The sequence below is a fragment of the Bufo gargarizans genome, chromosome 3 (assembly GCF_014858855.1).
Source record: "Bufo gargarizans isolate SCDJY-AF-19 chromosome 3, ASM1485885v1, whole genome shotgun sequence".
Taxonomy (NCBI): Eukaryota; Metazoa; Chordata; class Amphibia; order Anura; family Bufonidae; genus Bufo; species Bufo gargarizans.
In genome coordinates this window covers 421,947,024-421,973,043 of record NC_058082.1, presented here as the reverse complement: position 1 = coordinate 421,973,043, position 26,020 = coordinate 421,947,024, and the positions used below count along the sequence as shown (strand labels likewise).

The window sequence follows — 26,020 nt, the reverse complement described above, 5'->3', positions numbered from 1 at the left end:
TTACAAAAAATGACCCCAATAATGTGCACTAGTAAAAAAAGCTCCTGTTCTGTGTGCCACTACAAAAAAATATCCACTCTTAGTGCCCCCAGTTGAGCTAATGTTCCCCATAGTGCCCCCATAATGTGTGCCAGTATAAAATACCGCTATATAATGCCCCAAAGTGCTCCTCTCTCCTTCCCCATAGTGCCGCCATAATGTGCCAGTATAGAATAACCCTTCTTAGTGCCTTCAGTAGATGCTCCTCTCCCCCTTTCCCATAGTGTCTACATAATGTGACAGTATTAAATAATCCTTTCTTAATGATGCCCCAATACAGTGCTACTGTCCTCACTTCCCCATAATGTGCCAGTAAAAAGTGCCCCTAGATGCCCCCATAGTGCTCCTGCATAGTGCCAAATAAAAAACAAAACACATACTTGCTTCCATGCGGCTGTTAGCGATGCTGGCCTGTATGCTGCCTGGCTCAGGCGGTGCAATGATAATGACGTTATTGTGCCGCCTGCCTCTGATAGGCTGCAGGCACTAGACTCCTCTCCCCTGCCTTGCCACAGCTTCTGTCTGGATCGCTGCCCTGCCTGTGCCCGCCGCTGCCTGTTCCTTCAGGCATGTATGGGAGCCATGTTACTTACCCTGCTCCACTTGCTCCAACTCACTAGCAGCAGATACAGCCACCAGCCTCCCATGTGCTACCTGTCATGGCAAAGGTCTCCTGGCTTGTTTCTAGGGTACATTCCTCCAACTCTTAGGCCCCTTTCAAACGAGCGAGTGTTCCGCGCGGGTGCAATGCGTGACATGATTCAACCCATTCTTTCAATGTGTCTGTACATGAGGTTTTTTTTTTTTCCCCGCATCAGTTCTGCGTTGCGTGAAAAACGCAGCATGTTCTATATTGTGCATTCTTCACGCAGCACTGGCCCCATAGAAGTGAATGGGGCTTCAGTGAAAAACGCATTGCATCCGGAAGCAAGTGCGGATGCAATGCGTTTTTCACCGATTGTTGCTAGATGTTGTTTGTAAACCTTCAGTTTTTTGCAATGCGTGAAAAACTCATCAAAACGCATTCCACCCGCGCAGAAAAAACTGAACGCAATTGCAGACAAAACTGACTGAACTTGCTTGCAAAATGGTGCGAGTTTCACTGAACGCATCCGGAGCTAATCCGTCACGCTCGTGTGAAAGAGGCCTTAAAGGGCCAGAGTGTGCACCCTCGTTTTCTCCAGCCAATGGCTAGCTACTTGTGTGTATTTAAAAGGGTTTTGGCACAAGTACTGTGGTATTTGCTTATGCTGTAGTATTTTGTGCTGCACTGTACTATGCAGTTCTGCTGGGGCGGTGTTTTGTTCTGCACTACAGTATTGCAGGCCCCGCCTACTTGTGTTACCCTGCCTTCTGTCAGTTTGGCCCCGCCTACAACATGGGGCTACTGTTAGTTTTTTGTTTTTCCCAGGGCCACTTTAAGTTCCCAATACCCTTATGTTTGGCACAGTGGTTTCACTCACACACTGCCATTACAAGTTTTGCGGTATGTCTCTGATCTAACCCTGGCTGACCTTAGAGCAGAGCAAGCACAGTGTGATCAGACCCTGCCCCCTCTGTCTATGCAAATTAGTTTTTACACTAAGCTACACCATAACTATTGTGAAGGCGGCACATGTGGGCATTACTACTATGAAGGGGGCACAGTGTGGCGGCAGAAAGGGGGAATAATTACTATGTGGGGGCATTAAGGAGACTGGGTGTGAATAGTGACGCTTTGGGCAGAGTGACAGGCGTGGCACCACATATTGTCCTGCATGCTGTACATAGACATAGCATGTAGTCCATCCTCTTGCCCACACCCTTCCTTACAGTCCCCTCTGTGCTGTCACCAGTTCTTCTATCCCCTCCATACTGCAGCCATCCTATCTATGCAGATATATAATGCACGTATCACATTTTTCTGCCTGACGTCATATATCTAATGACCCCCAGTGATGGACTATGATATGGGGGCACATGGCCAGCTTACCCGCCACACACTAATCCTGCACAGACGACATATGTATAAAACGGCAGAACAGCACTGCTAAATTGTAGTCCTCCACAGCTGCAATATCCCCTGTTACCATGAGGTGGTGCTGTGGCTCTGAGGGAATCCGGTAGACTGGAACATAGATGCCCCCTCACACTCTATCGTTTTTAATCTCCTCCCTGAGTTAGTGCTGCTGCCTTGCCATCTGAAGAGCTTCACCCACCATTTGAGTGCAGTCAGTGGAGGCACCCCAGTAACAGAGCAGAGCACCATGCACAGCCCAAGTCAGCTGGGAGAGGTAAACTCACTAGCCATGAGTGGCCAGGTGTGTATTCTGGAGACCTGCTCAAGGATCCATAGTGGGTCAGAAAGGTCTGTGCAGAATCTGCTGTGTCAGCCAGTTACATGTGGAGCCAGTAGCAGATCACCAGTACAGCCACAGTGCTGTAAGGGATGCTACTGGCTCCACATGCCCAGACTCCTCCAGCAGTAGACCGCTGAGGACAGGGATTGGCTCCAACAGTCACATGACCTATACCGAAACGTCACCGCTGCAGGACAAACAGACCAGCGCTGGAGAAAGGGGTCAGTATAAGGCTACTTTCACACTCGCGTTTTGTGCGGATCTGTCATGGACGGATCCGTTAAGATAATACAATTTGTATGGATCCGTTTGTATTATCTTTAACATAGCCAAGACGGATCCATCTTGAACGGATCTGTTTTCTATTGTGCAGATTGTGTCAGTGAAAACGGATCTGACTTGCATTGAGTTCCAGGATGCATCCGTTTGGCTCAGTTTCATTAGACGGACACCAAAACACTGCAGAGTTTTGGTGTGTGCCTCCAAAGCGGAATAGAGACTGAACTGATGCATCCTGAGCGGATCCTTTTCCATTTAGAATGCATTAGAATGCAAACTGATCCATTTTGGACTGTGTGTGAGAGCCCTGAACGGCTCTCGCAAACGGAAAGCCAAAACACCAGTGTGAAAGTAGCCTTAGATGTTTAAAAAAAAAAGCTGAACCCGGACATACCTTAATTTTCACCCAGGCAGCCCTCCTGACTTGAGCACCGGAGCAGTTCATGCTCCGATGTTCTCCTTTGCCCTTCGCTAAATCGCTCAGGGCAAGGGCATTTTTTTTTTAGATGCGGTTACGTACCGGGCTCTCCATGGGGGTGCCAGGAAGCCCGGTGATGTCACCGTCACTGATGGGCGGGATTTAGCATTGCCCTAGCCAGTAAAAATGCTAGGGCAGCGCTAAAGCCCGTCCATCAGAGCCGGTGACGTCACCGAACACACTGCTGGGTGGAAGTTTCTGCCCGGCGGTGTGTTTTATGATGAACAAAAGAGCCGTGCCCTGCACGATTTAGCGCAGGGCAGGGGAGCGCATCAGAGCATGAGATACTCCGATGCTAGCCTCAGGGGGGGCTGCCTGGGTGAAAATAAGGGTATGTCCGGGTTTCTGTCATGAGAAATAACGTTATGTAGCTGACTGACATTAGCGATGTACTAATGTCAGCAGTACATAACAGTGTGCTTAAGGCTCCATTCGCACGTCCATGGTGTGTTGCGGACCCGCAACACACCCGCCTGGCACCCCTATAGAAATGCCTATTCTTGTGCGGAGCTGCGGACCGGAAGATCGGGGCTGCACTCCGCGGATGCTGACGGCACACTGTGTGCTGTCCGCATCCATTCCGTCCCAATAGAGAATGAATAGGTCCGCACCCGTTCCGCGCTGATGCGGACCCATTTGCGGATGTGTGACTGGAGCCTTATAACTCCCTGCCTGCCACCGTTCTCTTAAAATAAACACTTTTAAAATATGCTAATGATCCCACCTGCTGAAAAGGGATGCTGGCAGAAATGTGTATGGGTAACAGAAAAAAAAGCACAAAAATTGCAGCATTGCTGGTATTTTTGCATCCCCCACCCAAAAAAAAAAAAAACAAAAAAAAAACATTATGCACCCCTATTATAAACTACATCTCACAAAATAACAGCTACTCTGACTTAAAATAAATGGCTGGGATCTGTAGATGAATTTGAATTTAAAAAAAAATAGTGTGTGTGTGTATATAATATAATTTTTTATTATTATTTTATATTATTTTCAGCCCTTAAGGAGTGAGTTTTCCCCAAAAATCTTTTGATATGCCATCGACCAATGGTCCGCAACCTTCAGCACTCCAGCTGTTGTGAAACTACAATTCCCAGCATGCTCCATTCACTTCTATCAGACGTCTGAGAAGAATCAAGGAATTATGCATGCTGGGAGTTGTAGTTTCACAACAGCTGGAGTGCCAGAGGTTGCCTAACCCTTCCATAGAGACATCAAAAGTTTTGGGGTCGGAGTCCTAGAGTGAGGAGAGAGAAGTGCTTGTATGTCGTGCTCAATAGAAGCCTAGGAGACAGCGTGGTATGCGAGTACTTCTCTGTCCTCATTCTAGTGATCGATGGGGGTCTGAGCGCTCTCACCCCATCCGATCAATACTTTTGATATGTCTTTATGAAATATCGAAAGTTTGTTTTTTAGCCCATTGGTGACATTTGATGTACATGTACAGCATAATGCAGGAAGGGTTGTATGGAGTGGTAAGTGGCAACTGCTTGCTGTGATCGGGAGGGCTTAAAGAGGTTCTCCGGACATTTGGTGTAATTAGGGCATGGTGCTAACCTGTGGAGGGAAGTTCTTATATATGCATATTAACCTCTAGGAGCAATGGAGGCGTTTCCATTACGCCTAGAGTCTCTGCAATTGCACCGCCATGTTCTAACCTCCCATAACTTTATACATCTATGGAGCTATGTAAGGCCTCACGCACACAACCGTAGGTATTTTGCGGTCCGCAAAAAACGGATCTGCAAAAAATACGGATGACTTCCGTGTGCATTCTGTATCTTGTGGAACAGAACAGCTGGCCCCTAATAGAACAGTCCTATCCTTGTCCGTAATGTGGACAATAATTATGTTGCTTGAAAAGCCAACATACTGTTATTTGATTGTTTCAGCTTATTTTTGCGTTTTATTATTCTTCTCCGCCCCCCTTTTTGTATACGCTGCTCCTCCTACAGTTTTGGGGTTACAAACACCAAACTTTCAACACTTCTTCAATCTATAGCGAAGTAAGCTGCTTGTGCTTTAATAAGCAATCCCACCCTCCTCGCCCCTGCAGCGGACCACCCTTTTCGCCATTGACTTTGACAGGGAAAATTTTTAAAGGGCTTCTGTCACCCCCCAAAACGAATTTTTCATTTTTGGGCATATTCAAATCCTTATTGGACTATTCCCTATATAGGGCTCTTACCTTTTTCTGTGGCTTGGTTTCACTAAAAATCAAGCTTTTAAAATATGCAAATGACTTCACTACCAGCAAGTAGTGCGTCTACTTGCTGGTAGCCACCGCATCCTCCTTTAAAAAAAACGCCCCCTCCTCCTGTTGATTGACAGGCCCAGGGAGCGCTCTCCTCCTCCGGCTCGCCCTGTCTGCAATTTAAATCCCATGCCTGCACCTTACGTGTCTTCATTCGGCGCAGGCACTCTATGAGAAGGAAGCTCGCTTCCTCAGCGCCCCCTCAGTGCACCTGCGCCGATGACGTCACCTCTAAACCCGAAAGAGAAGACGTCATCGGCGCAGGCGCACTGAGGGAGTGCTGAGAAAGCGAGCGTCCTTCTCTGAGTGCCTGCGCCGAATGAAGACACGTAAGGTGCAGGCGCGGGATTTTAATTGCAGACAGGGCCAGCCGGAGGAGGAGAGCGTTCCCTGGCCTTGTCAATCAACAGGAGGAGGGAGCGTTTTTTTGAAAGGAGGATGCAGCGGCTACCAGCAAGTAGGCTCCCTACTTGCTGGTAGTGAAGTCATTTGCATATTTTAAAAGCTCGATTTTTTTTTTTTTTTTTTTTTTTTTTTTTTTTTTTTTTTTTTTTTTGTGAAACCAAGCCACAGAACAAAGTAAGAGCCCTATATAGGGAATAGTCGTACAAAAAGGATTTTAATATGCCCAAAAATGAAAAATGAGTTTTGGGGGGTGACAGAAGCCCTTTAACCGCTACAGGACCGCCGTACGCAGGATTGCGTCGTGCCGGCGGCCCTGCTCTTCTGGGTGGACGCATACACGCGTCCTCCCGCGAGAGCCGAGATTTCCTGTGAACGTGCGCACACAGGCGCACGCGCTCACAGGAACGGAAGGTAAGCGAGTGGATCTCCAGCCTGCCAGCGGCGATCACTCGCTGGCAGGCTGGAGATGTGATTTATTTTTATTTTTTTAACCCCTAACAGGTATATTAGACGCTGTTTTGATAACAGCGTCTAATATACCTGCTACCTGGTCCTCTGGTGGTCCCTTTTGTTTGGATCGACCACCAGAGGACTCAGGCAGCTCAGTAAAGTAGCACCAAACACCACTACACTACACTACACCCCCCCCCCCCCCTTGTCACTTATTAACCCTTTATGAACCACTGATCACCCCCCTGTAAGGCTCCATTCAGACGTCCGTATGATTTTTACGGATCCACGGATACATGGATCGGATCCGCAAAACGCATACGGACGTCTGAATGGAGCCTTACAGGGGGGGTGATCAATGACAGGGGGGTGATCACGCATATAGACTTCCTGATCACTTCCCTGTCATTGATCACCCCCCTGTCATTGATCACCCCCCTGTAAGGCTCCATTCAGACGTCCGTATGATTTTTACGGATCCATGGATACATGGATCGGATCCGCAAAACACATACAAACGTCTGAATGGAGCCTTACAGGGGGGTGATCACCTCATATACACTCCCTGATCACCCCCTGTCATTGATCACCCCCCTGTAAGGCTCCATTCAGACGTCCGTATGTGTTTTGCGGATCCGATCCATGGATCCGTAAAAATCATACCGACGTCTGAATGGAGCCTTACAGGGGGGTGATCAATGACAGGGGGTGATCAGGGAGTGTATATGAGGTGATCACCCCCCTGTCATTGATCACCCCCCTGTAAGGCTCCATTCAGACATATTTTTTTTGGCCCAAGTTAGCGGAAATATTATTATTTTTTTGTATTTTTCCTTACAAAGTCTCATATTCCACTAACTTGTGTCAAAAAATAAAATCTCACATGAACTCACCATACCCCTCACGGAATCCAAATGCGTAACATTTTTTAGACATTTATATTCCAGACTTCTTCTCACGCTTTAGGGCCCCTAAAAAGCCAGGGCAGTATAAATACCCCACATGTGACCCCATTTCGGAAAGAAGACACCCCAAGGTATTCCGTGAGGGGCATATTGAGTCCATGAAAGATAGAAATTTTTGTCCCAAGTTAGCGGAAAGTGAGACTTTGTGGGGAAAAAACAAAAAAAATATCAATTTCCGCTAACTTATGCAAAAAAAAAAATTTCTATGAACTCGCTATGCCCCTCATTGAATACCTTGGGGTGTCTTCTTTCCAAAGTGGGGTCACATGTGGGGTATTTATACTGCCTTGGCTTTTTAGGGGCCCTAAAGCGTGAGAAGAAGTCTGGGATCCAAATGTCTAAAAATGCCCTTGCAGCCTAGGTGGGCAAAGGGGCACACATTCCAAAGTGCACCTTTCGGATTTCACCGGTCATTTTTTACAGATTTTGATTGCAAACTTCTTCTCACACATCTGGGCCCCTAGAATGCCAGGGCAGTATAACTACCCCACAAGTGACCCCATTTTGGAAAGAAGACACCCCAAGGTATTTTGTGATGGGCATAGTGAGTTCATGGAAGTTTTTATTTTTTGTCACAAGTTAGTGGAATATGAGACTTTGTAAGGAAAAAAAAAATCATCATTTTCCGCTAACTTGTGACAAAAAATAAAAAATTCTAGGAACTCGCCATGCCCCTCACGGAATACCTTGGGGTGTCTTCTTTCCAAAATGGGGTCACTTGTGGCGTAGTTATACTGCCCTGGCATTCTAGGGGCCCAAATGCGTGAGAAGTACTTTGCAATCAAAATGTGTAAAAAATGGCCTGCGAAATCCGAAAGGTGCACTTTGGAATATGTGCCCCTTTGCTCACCTTGGCTGCAAAAAAGTGTCACACATGTGGTATCGCCGTACTCAGGAGAAGTTGGGGAATGTGTTTTGGGGTGTCATTTTACATATACCCGTGCTGGGTGAGAGAAATATCTCGGCAAAAGACAACTTTTCCCATTTTTTTTATACAAAGTTGGCATTTGACCAAGATATTTATCTCACCCAGCATGGGTATATGTAAAATGACACCCCAAAACACATTCCCCAACTTCTCCTGAGTACGGCGATACCACATGTGTGACACTTTTTTTGCGGCCATTTTTTACACATTTTGATTGCAAAGTACTTCTCACACATTTGGGCCCCTAGAATGCCAGGGCAGTATAACTACGCCACAAGGGACCCCATTTTGGAAAGAAGACACCCCAAGGTATTTTGTGATGGGCATAGTGAGTTCATGGAAGTTTTTATTTTTTGTCACAAGTTAGTGGAATATGAGACTTTGTAAGAAAAAAAAAATCATCATTTTCCGCTAACTTGTGACAAAAAATAAAAAGTTCTATGAACTCACTATGCCCATCAGTGAATACCTTAGGGTGTCTACTTTCCGAAATGGGGTCATTTGTGGGGTGTTTGTACTGTCTGGGCATTGTAGAACCTCAGGAAACATGACAGGTGCTCAGAAAGTCAGAGCTGCTTCAAAAAGCGGAAATTCACATTTTTGTACCATAGTTTGTAAATGCTATAACTTTTACTCAAACCATTTTTTTTTTATCAAAGACATGTAGAACAATAAATTTAGCGAAAAATTTATATATGGATGTCGTTTTTTTTTGCAAAATTTTACAACTGAAAGTGAAAAATGTCATTTTTTTGCAAAAAAAATAGTTAAATTTTGATTAATAACAAAAAAAGGAAAAATGTCAGCAGCAATGAAATACCACCAAATGAAAGCTCTATTAGTGAGAAGAAAAGGAGGTAAAATTCATTTGGGTGGTAAGTTGCATGACCGAGCAATAAACGGTGAAAGTAGTGTAGTGCAGAAGTGTAAAAAGTGGCCTTGTCATTAAGGGGGTTTCAGCTAGCGGGGTTGAAGTGGTTAAATCGCTCCCACTCGCACAGTTTTGAAGCTACACTCCCCTAACTCGGACCACATATTGTTGGTGTCAACCCGAATAAAAAGGGGGGACACTCAAAAGTGGGCGGTGCTAGCAACTGCCAATGACATTTTTTTTTTTTTTAATACGCTACTCCTCCCACTGTTTTAGGAGTACAATTACCAAACTTTGCACACTTGTTCAGCACATACCCGAATAGGTAATACATTAATTTTATTGTATCTGTATTAGGGCTGCAGTAAACGAATATTTTTGTAATCGAGTATTCTATCGATTATATTTCTCGATTCATCGAGTAATCTAATAAGAAAAAGCTACTTAAAATAACGTACGTAATTAGGTATGTATAAAGTTATTGGTTTAGAGAGGGGTTAATGAAGGCACCTCCAAGGTGCTTCCATTAACCCCTCCAAACCAATAACTTTATACATGCCCATTGGGTTTGGAGGGGTTAATGGAAGCACCTTGGCATTAGGCATGTATAAAGTTATTGGTTTGAAGAGGTTAATGAAAGCACCTTGGAGGTGCCTTCATTAACCCCTCTCTAAACCAATAACTTTATACATACCAAGGTGGTGCCTGCAGCCTCCATTAACCACTCTCTCTCCATCTCCCTGCCCCCAGCCTCTGATCTGCCTCCCTGCCCCCAGCCTCTGATCTGCCTCCCTGCCCCCAGCCTCTGATCTGCCTCCCTGCCCCCAGCCTCTGATCTGCCTCCCTGCCCCCAGCCTCTGATCTGCCTCCCTGCCCCCAGCCTCTGATCTGCCTCCCTGCCCCCAGCCTCTGATCTGCCTCCCTGCCCCCAGCCTCTGATCTGCCTCCCTGCCCCCAGCCTCTGATCTGCCTCCCTGCCCCCAGCCTCTGATCTGCCTCCCTGCCCCCAGCCTCTGATCTGCCTCCCTGCCCCCAGCCTCTGATCTGCCTCCCTGCCCCCAGCCTCTGATCTGCCTCCTGCCCCAGCCTCTGATCTGCCTCCCCCCCTCCCCCAGCCTCTGATCTGCCTCCCCCCCCCCCTCCCCCCAGCCTCTGATCTGCCCCCCCCCCCCCCCCCATCATCGGTGGCAGTTTGCAGTTCCGATCGGAGCCCCAGCAGTGTAATGCTGGGGCTCCGATCGGTTACCATGGCAGCCAGGAGTCACGCTACTGAAGCCCTGGCTGCCATGGTATGTTAGTGAGCAGAGAGCAGCGCATTATACTCACGTGCGCTGTGGCCGCCGGTCGCTCCTTCTCATAGGTCTGTGCGGCGCATTGCTAATGCTGTAAGCATTAGCAATCCGCCGCACAGACAGAAGAAGGAGCGACCGGCGGCCACAGCACACGTGAGTATAATGCGCTGCTCTCTGCTCACTAACATACCATGACAGCCAGGACTTCAGTAGCGTCCTGGCTGCCATGGTAACCGAACGGAGCCCCAGCATTACACTGCTGGGGCTCCGATCGGAACTGCAAACTGCCACCAATGATGGGGGGGGGGGGGGGGGGGGGACCCTGCGGGATATGGCCGGCAGATTCATTGGTAGTGCAGTGGCCACAGTCCCTCCCCTCCTCCTCCTACTCTGTCCTCATTGGTGTTCAGCGGCAGCCGCGCACAGTGGGGAGGGAGGGACTCCCTCGGTGCGCCTGCGCCGATGACGTCTTCTCTTTCGGTGATGTCATCGGCGCAGGCGCACTGAGGGAGTTCTGAGGCGACGAGCCTCCTCATCTCAGAGCGCCTGGCGCGTGATTTTTGAAATGCTGACAGGGCTGGCCGGAGGAGGAGATCGCGGCTGGCCCTGTCAATCAACAGGACGAGGGGGCGTTTTTTTGCAGCGGCTACCGGCAAGTAGACGCCCTACTTGCTGGTAGAGACCTAATTTACATATTATAAAAGTTTGTTTTTAGAAGAAACTGCTGAAGGAAAGTAAGTAAGAGCATTATATTTTCATATATCGCAGTATAAGGAATTTAACTAGCCCCCCCCCAAAAAAATGACTTTAGTGGGGTGACAGAAGCCCTTTAACTGGTTATTCCCATCTGGGACATTGATGGCATACCCACATATACTCCATAAATGTCCCAAGGTGCTCCCTCAACTACCATCTCATGGCTACTGTAAACGGAAATGTGGCAATGCGTGTCTTGCTTCTCCATTCACAGCAGCCCCAAGACTGGTTTTGGGGTACACCTGCTATCAAGACGGGTGGAACCCCTACTTACAGGTCCTGCGGATACACTATAATGTCCAAGATGGGAACATAGTTTTAAGACTGGATAAGATTAGTGTCACAACTGAGAGTGGGGAAAACCCTCAGCTGTTCGATGTTAAACGTATAGGAAGCTGCTCGGCCAGGACAACAGAATAGGGAGCAGATCACCTCCTATTGCACCCCTAAATCTGACCCTGACTCCTAGCTGTATGAGCCAACCCTGATGGTAGGAGGGCTCATACTCGGGAACCTCGGGTCCCTACTAGCCCTCAGCAGATCCCTGAGCTAGGAGCTGGGTAAGACAACCTGTGCTCACATGCTGTTGTCCTGGCCGAGCAGTTTCCTCTACGTTTAACATCGCACAGCTGAGGGTTTTCCCCACTCTCAGTTGTGACAGTATGACCACAATGGCTCCTTGCGTGGTAACCTTCGAAAGAGGGTGCAGCATGTGTCTCCATCTGCTGATGGGATGCATGCGAGTTCTCCGGAGGGAGAGCGTTATAGGGTTCACAGTTTACGGCTTGCTGTCAAGTGAATGCGGTTGCACCAGGCAACCTGTACTTGTATGTGTGCACTTTTTATGTTGTGTCCACGGGGTTTTGTGTGTGTGCGCACTTCCCCTTTAAGTGGCTTCACTACCCTGTCTGGTCTTGGAAGGGTTAATTCCCTTCCCAGTGTGTGTCTGTGTGGGTGTGTTACTTGGGTTATTTATCCTCTCTTGAGACCTGAAGCTGAGTGGTACTCCAGCCTTGTTATATGCTGGAGTCGTCCTCCTGGTCTCTTATACCATCTTCCAGTGAGGGCCACCCTTGTGGTCATAAATACTATGTTATATTTTATGTTTGTGTGGTGTCTATCCTTATTGCAGTTATGGATCTGGTTTCCTGTGTTTGTGTGTGCTGTGTCCTTTTTATGTTTGGTGTGGACATCAGCATTTGAGCATGGGATCCAGTCAGTGTGTCTGGCAGGTAGGTGTGGAAGTGGTTCCACTCACCTGCCATATCCATAGGCTGTTTGTTTCCCCTTCCTTGCAGTTTGGCCAGTTTAGACTCCTGTTCCTCCGTGTCTTACCCAGCTTCTAGCTCAGGGATCTGCTGAGGGCTAGTAGGGACCCGAGGTCCCTGAGTATGAGCCCTCCTACCATCTAGGTTGGCTCATACAGCTAGGAGTCAGGGTCAGAGTTAGGGACGCTGTAGGAGGTGACCTGCTCCCTAATTCTGTTGTCCTGGCCAAGCAGCTTCCACATACGTGTAACATCGCACGGCTGAGGGTTTCCCCCATCCTCAGCCGTGACAATTAGCAGCAGTTTTGATTTCTGAATGAATTTTTATAGTGCCCTTTTATAGTGCCCTTTTAATGGCTTTGTACATGTTAAGGTGCAATGTTGTTGTTTGTTTTTGTTTGTTTTTTGGAGCATTTACATTTTGAGGTAAAAATCTTATATATTTTTTTTTTTCCAATTGGTTTTTATAAAAAAATATATGGTGTCCTTTTCTCTGTACAAAGCAGAGATGCTCTACTAGCAGAATCTCAATTTTCTCTCTGCTTAGTCAGACAGGTTACTGATAGGCTCCTTATCTCTGCTCTCAGACTTTATAAACTTTATAAAAGGACTCATCAAAGCTCAATCCTAGGGTCCATTCACACGTCCATAAGTGTTTTGTGGATCCGGCCATGTGCACACATATAATAGAAAATGCCTATTCTTGTCCACTATTGCAGACAAGAATAGGACATGTTCTATTTTTTTGCGGAGCCGCGGACAGCACGCATCTTTTCTGTCCCTTTTGAAAATAAATGGGTCTGCACCCGTTCCGCATAATTGCGGAACTGACCCGGACCATTCATACTGACGTCTGAATGGAGCCTTATCTTACTGATAAGAATGTGGCTTGAATAAGTGATTATAACCTCTTAGTACTTAGAGATGAGGGTTATTAGGTGAGCGGCACAGAGTGAAAGTAGCATTCACACAGCTTGAAAACCCTTTGTGACAGAACGGCTTAATATTTTTAAGAAAGACCAAATGAAACAATGATTTTTAGCCCCAAATGACTAAAATGCAATCATTAAAAAAATTGCCCCCGATTGTGTACATAGCCTTTAATGGTGTCCAGTGACATTTGGGACAGATATACTGACAGTCTGTGCACCGGAAATACAAACGTACACCAGCTTTGAGCTGGAATACATTTGTAATACCATTTACACCAGTAAATTATAGTAAATCTGTTGGGCCATCCTATGCCCACTTTCTGCACCACTTTTGAAAAGTAGTGAGAGAAGTGAAAAGTTGCAAATATGGTATGTACCACAATTTATAGCTTTTTTACACCACAATAGTGGCAGAAAATAATTGCTAAATGCCCCAGTAATGAACTAGTAGCCTTACGTAACATACCGGTTATGTAAAACTATCATAAGAAAATTACCGTAGCATAGGGGCAGTACGTCTTTCCATGCCAATGTGCAAGACAAGTTGTTTCAAGTGAAATTTGATGTTTCCTAGGTGTTGCCTGCTTTTATTAGACAGTGTAGCAACAAAAGGGTTACGATTCAGCCCCTCCCGTCATTGAATCAAAAGCGTACAGGAGCATTAATCTTTATTGCGCTACTTAGCATGTATTGCAGGCTCCAACCCATTCCCTGCTAACACCGTTCCTGTTTCCTTTCTCAGCTTCTGCCTGTTTGGGACCACGAGGAAAAGAGCAGTGACCAGATGGACTTAAAAAGCTTGAGTGACAGTGAGCTAAAGGAACAGCTGAAGAAACATGGGGTCAACCCGGGACCCATCTTACGTATGCATATCATATTTTGCTGAACTGCCATGAGTTGGGGAGTGTCAGAGCAGAGCACAGGAAGTCAGGCTATACGTAATCACTACTCGGCATGAGGGAAAATCCTGCCCTGTAGATCATAGACGATAACTGAGCATGGATCCATTATATTGATTGAGGCTTTCTAGTCACATAGGTGTAATAGCATTGGTTAGAGATGAACTGTAGCTCATGGTAATTTTGTAGAACAGAGTAAAAAAAAACATATATAGCTTTAATTCATATTTGTTGTATGTGTACAGATATACATAAAAGAAGCCGCATGCCTTGATGCGGTATTCTGCAATAATTGCAATGCAGTGCAGGTTTATAAATAAAGACCTAACATTTAAAATCTGTTCCTGTTAGGCGAGATTGTCTAGAGAAGAAAAGTAATGAATTTATTACCGTGACTGCATAATGCTGTAGGTTTCCTTTTTGGTGTTCCTATCATCTAGACGCATTTATATAAAATATATATATATATATATATATATATATATATATATATATATATATATATATATATATATATATATATATATATATAATATATATATAATATATATATATAAATAAACAGAGCAGTATGGTGAAAAAAAGAAAGCTGTTGCGTCACCACTGGGTGAATACACGTTTCGGGTCCAACATGAAGCCTTTCTGAAGCATGTTGGAGCCGAAACGTCACGTCACCACTGGGTGAATAAACGGCTTTCTTTTTTTCACCATACTGGAGTGCTGCTCTGTTTTTTATTGATATTATCCTGGGACGCTTTTCCCACTGGAGCTTGCACCCTATTTCTAATATTCTAAGGTTGGTGCTGCCATTTATTATATTATATATAGAATATTTGCCTTCAACCTTTTATGAAGATTGTGCAGAAACACAATTTCCAGGTGTTCAATGCTTGAAACCTTGGGTATTGGGTGATATAAAGGACTAAAACATCATTAAAGGGGTTATGCTAATACTTAAACGTAGCCCCCTAGCCCAGGCGTGCCCAACCTTGCAGCTCTTCAGCTGTTGTAAAACTACAACTCCCACCAAGGCCTGCTGTAGGCAGTCTGGGCATGCTGGGAGTTGTAGTTTTGCAACAGCTGGAGAGCCGTAGGTTCACCATCCCTGCCCTAGCAATAGGATGGAGGAAAAGCGTCAATTGGTGGGGATCCACCAGCAGCTGTGACCATGAGAGCAGCTGTCCTGTGACCCCCTTCTTGTATATTTGGAGCAGAGTGCAGTGCTTGACTGTCTGCAGCAGTCCCTTGGAGATGACTGGGAATAGCAGTGCACATGCTAGATCATCAACGTGATTATATGAGGACAAAGGACCCCTGTTCTTGTGATCAGCGGGGGTCCCAGTAGTCAGACCCCCACTGATCAGATATTTATCACCTATCTTGTGGATAGGGGATAGGTTAAACTCTTGATATAATCTCTTTAATTTTTTTAATATTTTTTAATTTATTTTTTTTTCCCCTAATTTCGAGTAGCCACCACCAGGACCATTTATGAAAAGAAGTTGCAGAAACTACTTGAAGAAAACCAGGTGAAAGAGAATGGAGGTGGACGTGCGGACCAGTATTCAGACAATGAAGATGGTGTGTACTTACGCGATCAGCAGTTTAGCGTGATCAAACGTACTGACAGACTCCCATTAAATTTAGAATACAAATTGCTCAGGCTGCTTTCACACTTGCTTTTCACTTTTCCGGTATTGAGATCCGGCAGAGGATCATTGTCAATGGGGGCAAAACATAACTGAACAGAACGGAATGCTCCAAAATGCATTCCGTTCAGTTTGGTTGCTTTCTCATACCAGAGAGAAAACACAGCATGCTGAGGTTTTCTTTCAGTCATGCGATGCGGAACAAAACGGATCTGGCATGATCCACGATGCAAGTCAACGGTGCCAGATCCGATTTCTCAGACACAATAGAAAACTGATCAGCTTCCCATTGAGCCCTCATTGCTATGTTAAGGATAATACAAACTTATCCGTTCATAACTGATACAGGCGGTTGTATTATCAGTGACAGAAGCGTTTTTGCTGATCCCTGTCTAGGGCTGCAGTAAACTATTATTTTAGTAATAGAGTATTCTATCGATTATTTTTACGATTAATCGAGTAATCTAATAAGAAAAAATGAATTATTAGACTGTTTTCCTTTATAAAAATGCATCAGACCCCCCCTGCCATCAGTCCTCAACACCCTTTGTTCCCCCCCTGTGCGATTAGCCCAAGTGCATTAGTTCCCCCAGTGCCATCAGCTTTCCCCCGTGCCATCTGGTCCGTTTCTCCAGTGCCATCAGCTCCACTCCCCTTGTGCCATAGTCTCTGCTGCCTATGTAATTTAAATATTATTTCTATTGTACAATAAAAATTTTACTCTTTATGAAAAAATATATATATTGAAATATTGGGATCGCTGCATCCCAAGACCCATACATTTTTTTTCTTTTTTCTCTCCACAGAGCTGTGAGGCTTGATTTTTGCAGGACTACTTGTAGTTTTTGTAATTTTTTTTAATTTTTATATGGTGTTCACTGTGCAGGATAATATACATAATAGTATAATTCTGGTCATTACAGATGCAGCAATACCAAATATATGTAAAGGGAATTAAAAAAGGAGATTTTTTTTTTTTTTTTTTTAGCAATAAACTTTAATTCTTGATTTTATTAGTCCCACAAGGGGACTTTTACATGCAATCCTTTGATTGCTCACATACATAGTACATTGTAGTACTTATGTAATATGGTGTACTATGCTGTCAGTAGAAACTGATGCTGAGGCTGTGCTTCGGGCAGACCTGGAGCCCTTCATTGGAACCCTGGCTGCCCTGTGAACATGGTGGTGTCGATTAATGTGCCCTCCGTGCGCCTCTGCCCGCCCGTTTACTCCCCTCCCCTGTCCTTTTCCACTGCGGCTGTGCGGTCCAAATCGTAGCGGGCGCATGCGCAGTAGGTATTGTGATGCCCTGCCAGGAGCGGGCATCGCATTGCGCATGCGCCCGCTACGATTTGGACCGCACAGCCACAGTGGAAAAGGACAGGGGAGGGGAGTAAACGGGCGGGCAGAGGCGCACGGAGGGCTGGGTTATGAGCCGTTTAGGAGGTGCTGTCTGGGGTTCCGAGGATTGAGAGACCACCCTGGGCACTTGAGAGGGCTCATAACATAATCTTAGAAATTCATTTTCGACTAAAAAAAGTCAGTTTTCTACAACAAAGGTACCGTTTTTAAGTTCTGGGTGGATCATCTAACCCTATTTGATCGGTCTAATATGCTGAAATGTGGTGACAGACTCCCTTTAAGAAGTTTGGGGTTGGGTACCAAACATGCCGATTTTTCTCACGCAGGTGCAAAACGCATTACAATGTTTTGCACTCGCGCGGAAAAATCGCGCATTTTCCCGCAACGCACCCGCATCTTATCTGGGCCAAAAACATGATGCCAGTGTGAAAGAGGCCTAAATCTAATTTTATTGAACAAACCTCCCAATGATAAAAGTATAATTTTTTTTTCTCAAATTAAAAACTCAAAATGTTTCAAATTATTATGCACAACAGATTCTCCAAACATTTTATATACAGGTTTTAAATAACTGAAAATGGCAATTAGTTGAATTTGTAGCATTAAGAGGTCACATTTACTGAAATCAAAAACATCTTAACAGGCCAAGTTACATGCTTGATATCACCTTCACAAAAAAAAAATATATATATATATATATATATATATATATATATATATATATATTTATTTAATATAGAATTGGTCCATATATTCTATGTCAGCAGAGTACTGTTGTATTGTGCACGCATTTGCTTTTACATAAGAAGGCACATCGGCGGTCATTAAGAGGATAAAAGAATATTCCCATCACAGAAAGTGATGGTGTATCTCTAGGATATGAGGGAATCTTCTGCTAACCACTCTGTTCCTCCCTTCTTTGGTAGGAGTAGGGTGGTCCTACGTCCTGCCAGGAAGAGGAGTTCAAATCCAGACAGAAGAGATAGGAAGCACATGCCAGAGCTCCTATTCGAAGCAACCATTGCCAGTTCTCCTTTGAGGTCTCAAGGTGACCAGCGGGGCATAAATAATGATTTCCAGGAGCCCAAGACCTCCTCTAGCAAGAGCTTAATGGGGTTGTCTCACTTCAGCAAATAGCTTTTATTATGTAGAGAAAGTTAATTCAAGTCACCTGTTAATGTATTGTTATTATCCATATTGCTTCCTTTTCTGGCTGGATTAATTTTTCCATCATACTATACAGTGCTCGTTTCCATGGTTACGACCACCCTGCAATCCATCAGTGGTGAGCGTGCTTTCACACTATAGGAAAAAGTACTGTCCTCTCTGGTTGCTGGGATCGTGGGACTGCACATAGGTTAGCGATTTCCCCCCCCCCCTATATTGTGCAGGCACGGCCACAACTGATGGATTCCAGGGTGGTCGTAATCATGCAAACTAGCAGTGTATAATGTGATGGAAAAATGAATCCAGCCAGGAAAGAAGGGAATATGGATAATAACAATACATTAGTGAGTGCCTTGTATTCAAGGGTTTCTGTCATCAGATAAAAGGGTATTAACCTGGGTGACATTAGCGATGTGCTAATGTCAGCTGAACATAACTATATTAGTCCCATGTCACTAACTTTTATAATATGCAAATTAGCCTCTAGGAGTAGGGGGGTGTTGCACCTGCTCCTAGAGACTCGGTTCGCTTACCTCTTTCCACGCCCTTCTACACTTGATTGACAGGGCACCGCTTGCTCCTAGAGGCTCATTTGCATATTATAAAAGTTAGTTTTTTCTAAATAACAGCAGCACATAGTGACATGGGACTAATATAGTTATGTTCAGCTGACATTAGCACATCGCTAATGTCACCCAGGTTAATACCCATTTTTCTGATGACAGAAACCCTTTAACTTTCTCTACATAATCAATGCTATTTGCTGAAGTGAGACGAACCCTTTAAGCCCACCTCTTCACTCGCTCGCAATACCTCTCTTTGCGCCATCCAGTCCGCAGCATCACAATCTCTTGGTCATTGACGTCACAGGTCTTGGCGCATGTGCGGTAAGTCAAGTGAGGCTGATGCTCGCTGCAGGTAATTCACTGCACAAATGCAGACCATTTCCTGTTCTGTGTTTGCACGAGATCTTGAGATTTTGCAGAGGGACATGATGACCAGATGGGAGGAGTTCAATGCTGATCGTGACGAGGGGCGGAATGCATGATGCAAGGAGAGGTACTGGGATCGAGTGACGGGGCAGGTATGGGCTGTTGGTAGAGGTGGAATTGGGCTCCTTGAACCACTTTTCCCACTCTGCTGGGCGCTTGGAGGCCTCACTAGAATACCAATCAAACTTATTTGCAAAGTTAATACTAACAAAGGTATGTTTTTGATTGTGATGTCAAGCAGCACTACATAGCATTGTCAAACTAGTTGACTCATTCCTTGTAAGGAGAAAATGCACTTAAATTTTTTTATTGTTTCTTGTGATTTATGATCTCCTTTATTGATCTCATCATTTGTGAAGGTTTTCAGGTGAAGAATCCGATGGACATGAGATGTGAGCTGAATGGGGAAAAATCATCTGGATTTGACAGCTGCAGCCAAAAAAATGTAAGTCCTCTATATAGATAGATAGATTGGAGGAAGAAGGATGCAAGAGTGTTGTACGCTATGTTTTCCATCCTACAGGATCCAGCAAAAAAAAGTAGATGTTGTAATGGAACTTTATGGTGACAGATGCCACTGCATGGTGTCTGTCTGAGGCATCCGATTAATGTGTATATGACAAAAACTTGATGTGAACACAGCCTTAGTTGTACAATAGAAATAAATACAATACAAATGTTTGTACTGATTTGGAGCCACTTTCTTGGGTAACTTCTTTTTAGGCTTTCCCACAGCCTTTTTATGGATGCTTTTTTTTTTTTTTTTTTTTTGCTTTCAAAAAAAATTTATTGGGAAAACTACAAAACATTTGCAATAAAAAGTTTTTACAATCTCTCAATTCTTAGTGACCCAACTAATTATATATAAATATAAATATATTCAACTCGTCTTTTCATAACAATTAGAAAAACCCTCCCCTCCCTCCCCCCCCGATTTTTTTTTTTATGGATGCTTAATTCTGTCATAGACACCTTCTGGGAAGTGTTGAGAAATGTGTTTTCCCAGATGCTGCCTTGCATTATGACCACTATGAAATAATTCTGACTAAAACATGATTTACGAGTGCTTGCTTAAAGAGGACCTGCCACTGCACCTGACATGTCGGTTTTAATAGCTTCATGCATTTCCCATGTAATAACAATTCTGGAGCATCTATTCTTATGGCTCTATGTTGTACTATTCCTTTATTATTTCTACTCGAAGTTATGAATGAATTACTAGCAGTCTGCAGTAAGGGTCCAGAGGGGAGGTAACCAGTTGGGGGTGTTCACCTGCACAGTCTGACAATGGCAGCACTGATCGTATAGAGAGAGTCTGTGCAGGTACACCCCCCCCCCCCCAAACTGGTTACCTCCCCTCTGTACCCTTACTACAGACTGCTAGCAATTCACTCATAACTTCTAGTAGAAATAATAAAGGAATGGCACAACATAGAGACATAAGAGTAGATGCTCTAGAATTTTATTATTACATGGGGAATGCATGAAGCTATCAAAACAGGCATGTCAGGAGTGGTGGAAGGTCTTCTTTAAAGCTGATTTTTGATGGTGAGATGTAAGATCAGTTAAGCTTTATTTTGCTAAATACATCATGGTTTGCATATGTTTCAGTAATTGGTAATCCTTTTGTATAAATCCCCTTTTAGGTTTTTACAGACAATAATGTTGCAGCTTCTCGGCGATCATCTTTACCGAGTCGCACAGTGGCGCGTCCTTCTGCAGGCTCATATACACATGTAATTCCAAACCCTAACTCAGCACTTTGTCACTGGGTGAAGTTTCTTTCTGGTATATTAGCCTGGAAACAAATGATTCATTCTTAAAAATACATACAATCGGGTTCATGAATTGAAACTAGTGTAATCGAGAAATGGATACTCACCTATAGCAACCAATGAGACTTCATTTTCAAAAAGGCCCTTGAGCATTTGAATTATATTATCAACCCCCATGCTGCGAGTCTTTCTAATGCGGCTAATCATTTTATTAATAAGCACAATAGGAGGAACTCATGTATTTATATCAACATTAGGTCAATATATGTAAGAATAGTGACAGGAGTTGAGGCAGGTGCAGTATTTCCTTAATTTTTTTAATTTTTTTTGGATCCACAAAATGTATAAGTGAAGGATCACGAAGCAAAGCTATTTTGACCACTTGGACTAGCCACCCTTAACCTGTAACTTTATTATTATTAATTTTAAGACTTTTTAACAATTTTTGTATAATGGTTTAGGGTGTCTGTTCACACCATGCAGTTTTTGGATCAGGTATCCTTGACCAGGGGAGGCGCTGTTCCTTATGTGTCAGCAGGTGTATACCGTATTTTTCGGCCCCATAAGACGCACTTGTTTTTCCCCCAGTGGCTGAATATATGGGGGCTGCTGGCTGACATATGGGGGCTGGTAGATGGCTGAAGGTTGGGGGGTTGATCTGAGACATTGGGGGTCTGATCTGAAGTCTGATTGACATTGGGGGTCTGATTGGGGCTGTAAGCTGAGGTCTGATTAACTTTGGGGGTCTGATTGCTAGTCTGACCTGAGGTGTAGTGAAATTTTTTTTCTTATTATTGTTCTTCTATAAAACTTAGGTGCGTCTTATAGGGCGAAAAATACGGTATTCCTCTCTCTGTGATAATTTGACGTATTCTGCTGCATGCATGCTTTGGTGTATTTTAGTATTCAACATTTAAATGTGGGTGATGGTGACTATTTCACCCCAGTAGTCGGACAACACATCAGGTTATGAGTAAGAACTGCCAAGTTCGAAACCTGTTAACCAGGCGGTGTAGGGAGTCTATGTCTGTATAGCTGTATTTTAACCAAAGACCAATAAAGATAACGGCAACATATACAACCCTGGATGCTGGAACTTCTCTTCTCTGTTTGCACCAAGGACTTGTCCAGTCTGTTCAGCGTAGTAATAATTACAAAACGCACTACCAAAAATAGGTTTTCTGTAATCACAATTTCCTAGTGTGTGTTTTTTTTTTTTTTTAATTGCAGCATGCACTGGGTGTGGTGTTTTTTGTTTTGTTTTTTGTTTGTTTTTTTCCAGGCATTTCTACCAGAAGAAAAATAACGAATTTCTGTGTTTTTTGTTTTGCGTTTAAGCCAAAAAAGCCCTGAATGTTTCTGCTATCTTGCTTTACAGTAAGGTGTTGGTTGGCATGACTGCTGGATACTCCTTTTAATTTCAGTGATAAGTCAGACGGAATGAAAACTTTTGTGTTTTGCTCTTTCAGATCCCTGCATGCCTTGCAGCCGAATTTAATCAGAACCTTGCAACACTAGGAGATGATTTCAGCGTTACAAAAATGTTAAAACAGGAAAGTATAGTTCTTTAGAGCTGGATGACAGACAATCTATTCCTAGTTTTTAGTCTGCAGTTGGCAGACACATCTGGTCCACATCGGACACTAAATCGGAAGCCTCTCTGAAATCATTCACTGCCCCCACAATGCTTTACTTTCTGAAATAATGTCTATTGAAAGCCAGATATCTACCTCGGACAGAAGTGAATGATAATCGGAGCAGAGAGAAGCAATTCTGGGGGTTCATGTGATAGTGGTGTATCTAATAGCACATGCTCATGCTGATAAGGGTGCATTCACACGACCGTAAGTGTTTTGCGGTCCGCACATGGCCAGTGCTATATAGAGAATGCCTAAGCTTGTCCGCGGTTGCGACCAACAATGGGATATGCTCTATCTTTTTTGCGGGGCCACGGAACGAAACAATGGATGCGGACAGCACAGTGTGCTGTCCGCATCTTTTGCGGCCCCATTGAAATGAATTGGTCCGCACCCGTTCTGCAAATTTTGCAGAACAGATGCGGATCCATTTATACGGTGTGTGTGAATGCACCCTAAAAGAAATGATAGCATGGCTGTCTAGATAATGTGCAAGAGAGCATATAAAGTGATTGAGCATTAAAACTGTTATTGATCTAGGCCAGGGATACTCAACCTGCGGCCCTCCAGTTGCAAAACTACAACTCCCAGCATGCCCTAGTAGCTGTAGGCTGTCCAGGCATGCTAGGAGTTGTAGTTTTGCAACAGCTGAAGGGCCGCAGGTTGGGCATCCTCGATTTAGACAACAGTAGTAATGAAAGAGGTGTCCAATATTGGCTGTATGTAACAAAGGGTAGACTATAGGATTTGTATTATTTTGTTGGTTGTTTTTGTTACCATTGCCATAAGACCGATTACATCTCTATTATAAATCTGTCACAATATAGCTAAGAACAGGAGCTGGTGTGTGTACAATGCCAAATTTGGCAGCTTTTCTTTACCTGCCGTCCTGTAATTATTGTAGCAGGTACCTAATAAATTCACAATTGATCCTTTAAACACTGGATTCACTCGCAACGTTCAGGTCTGATTTGTGCATTTTTGGTTGCTGTTGGTCAGTATGGAACAATGAAGCCTAACACACAATGCATTTTTTATTTTGGTGGTGTGTTTAAGGGCTCTTTCACACTTGCGTTCTTTTCTTCCGGCATAGAGTTCCGTCGTCGGGGCTCTATGCCGGAAGAATCCTGATCAGGATTATCCTAATGCATTCTGAATGGAGAGAAATCCGTTCAGGATGCATCAGGATGTCTTCAGTTGAGGACCGGAACGTTTTTTGGCCAGAGAAAATACTGCAGCATGCTGCGCTTTTTGCTCCGGCCAAAGATCCTGAAGACTTGCCGCAAGGCCGGATCTGGAATTAATGCCCATTGAAAGGCATTAATCCGTACTTACCGTCCGTGCGGCTCCCGGGGCGCTCCAGAGTGACGTCAGGGCGCCCCACGCGCATGGATGACGTGCCATGTGATCACGTCATCCATGCGCGTGGGGCGCCCTGACGTCACTCTGGAGCGCCCCGGGAGCCGCACGGACAGTAGAGTGACGTCAGGGCGCCCCACACGCATGGATGACGTGATCACATGGCACGTCATCCATGCGCATGGGGCGCTCTGATGTCATTCTAGAGCGCTCCGGGAGCCGCACGGACTGTAAGTATACCGCTCCCCACTACTACTATGGCAACCAGGACTTTAATAGCGTTTTTTTTTTTTTTTTTTTTTTTTTCTTACTCTTATGGCAAGTACAAACAGCAACATTAAAGTAAGGAACCTAGAGAACATGTACCATAGGCTGTTCTGACTAATGGTGGTTACCAACACACACTGCAAATGCAATGTAATATTGCATAATTACTGGAATTTTTGTATTCAATGTAGTGATGTTAAACATGGTGTTTGAGCTGCAGGCAGAAGGAGAGCAGATTCCGTATATAGCTCGGTGGGAAAAGATTCAGTATAAGGGTACATTCACACGTCCGCATCCGTTCCGCAATTTTTTGGAACGGGTGCAGACCCATTAATTTTCAATGGGGCCGGAATGTGCTGTCCGCATCTGCATTTGCGGATCTGCACTTCCGCATCCGTGCTTCCGTTTCCGCAAAAAAAATAGAACATGTCCTATTCTTGTCCGCAGTTGCCAGGATTAGGCATTTTCTATTTTAGTGCCGGCGATGTGCGGTCCGCAAATTGCGGAATGCACATTGCCAGTGTCTGTGTTTTGCGGATCTGCAATTTGCGGATCTGCCGAACACTTATGGACGTATGAATGGACCCTAAGGGCCCATTCACACAACCGTATATTTATGTCCGCATCCGTTCTGCAATTTTGCGCAATCGATGCAGATGCATTAATTTCAATGGGGTTGCAAAATATGCTAACAGCACATTGTGTGCCCTGTTCCATGGCCCTGCAAAAAAGATAGAACATGTCCTATTGTAGTACGAGCGCTGACTTCTCTGCTTTGTTTACCTGCTTGCTGCAGTGGTGAGCAGGTGTTATTACAAGTATGGCGTCTCTATTCACTTCTATGGGACGTCTGTCTGTTCAAGTGAATACAGCCCACACAGAAGGCTTATCAATAAATTGCAGACTTTGTGCGTGGTCTCCCATATTGTTGAATGGATTAGGCAGTGGCTGAGGGACAGGCAACAGAGGGTTGTAGTCAATGGAGTATATTCAGACCAAGGTCTTGTTACCAATGGGGTAACTCAGGGATCTGTTCTGGGACCCATATTGTTTAATATCTTTATCAGCGAAATTGCAGAAGGCCTCAATGGTAAGGTGTCTTTTTGCTGATGACACAAAGATTTGTAACAGGGTTGATGTTCCTGGAGGGATACACCAAATGGAAAAGGATTTAGGAAAACTAGAGGAATGGTCAAAAATCTGGCAACTAAAATGTAATGTGGATAAGTGCAAAATAATGCACCTGGGGCGTAAAAACCCAAGAGCAGAATATAAAATCAGTGATACAGTCCTAACCTCAGTATCTGAGGAAAGGGATTTAGGGGTCATTATTTCAGAAGACTTAAAGGTAGGCAGACAGTGTCATAGAGCAGCAGGAAATGCTAGCAGAATGCTTGGGTGTATAGGGAGAGGCATTACCAGTAGAAAGAGGGAGGTGCTCATGCCGCTCTACAGAGCACTAGTGAGACCTCATGTGGAGTATTGTGCGCAGTAATAGAGACCATATCTCCAGAAGGATATTGATACTTTGGAGAGAGTTCAGAGAAGAGCTACTAAACTAGTACATGGATTGCAGGACAAAACTTACCAGGAAAGATTAAAGGACCTTAACATGTATAGCTTGGAAGAAAGACGAGACAAGGGGATATGAT

At 44.5% G+C, this 26,020-nt stretch overlaps 1 protein-coding gene across 6 annotated transcripts in view; it reads left to right on the top strand.

Moving 5' to 3' along the window:
- LEMD1 (LEM domain containing 1) overlaps positions 1-26,020 on the top strand; it is a 58,562-nt gene that overhangs the window by 18,229 nt on the left and 14,313 nt on the right. For 3 of the 6 annotated variants that reach the window (XM_044286933.1, XM_044286934.1, XM_044286932.1), the window contains exons 2-5: positions 14,001-14,121; positions 15,631-15,738; positions 19,690-19,775; positions 22,575-22,658. In XM_044286933.1, the coding sequence (XP_044142868.1) occupies positions 14,001-14,121; positions 15,631-15,738; positions 19,690-19,775; positions 22,575-22,658 (399 nt within the window). Of the gene's footprint in view, positions 1-2,204; positions 2,340-14,000; positions 14,122-15,630; positions 15,739-19,689; positions 19,776-22,574; positions 22,659-26,020 lie in introns of those variants that run through there. The other 3 variants (XM_044286937.1, XM_044286935.1, XM_044286936.1) reach the window with 3 other exon arrangements.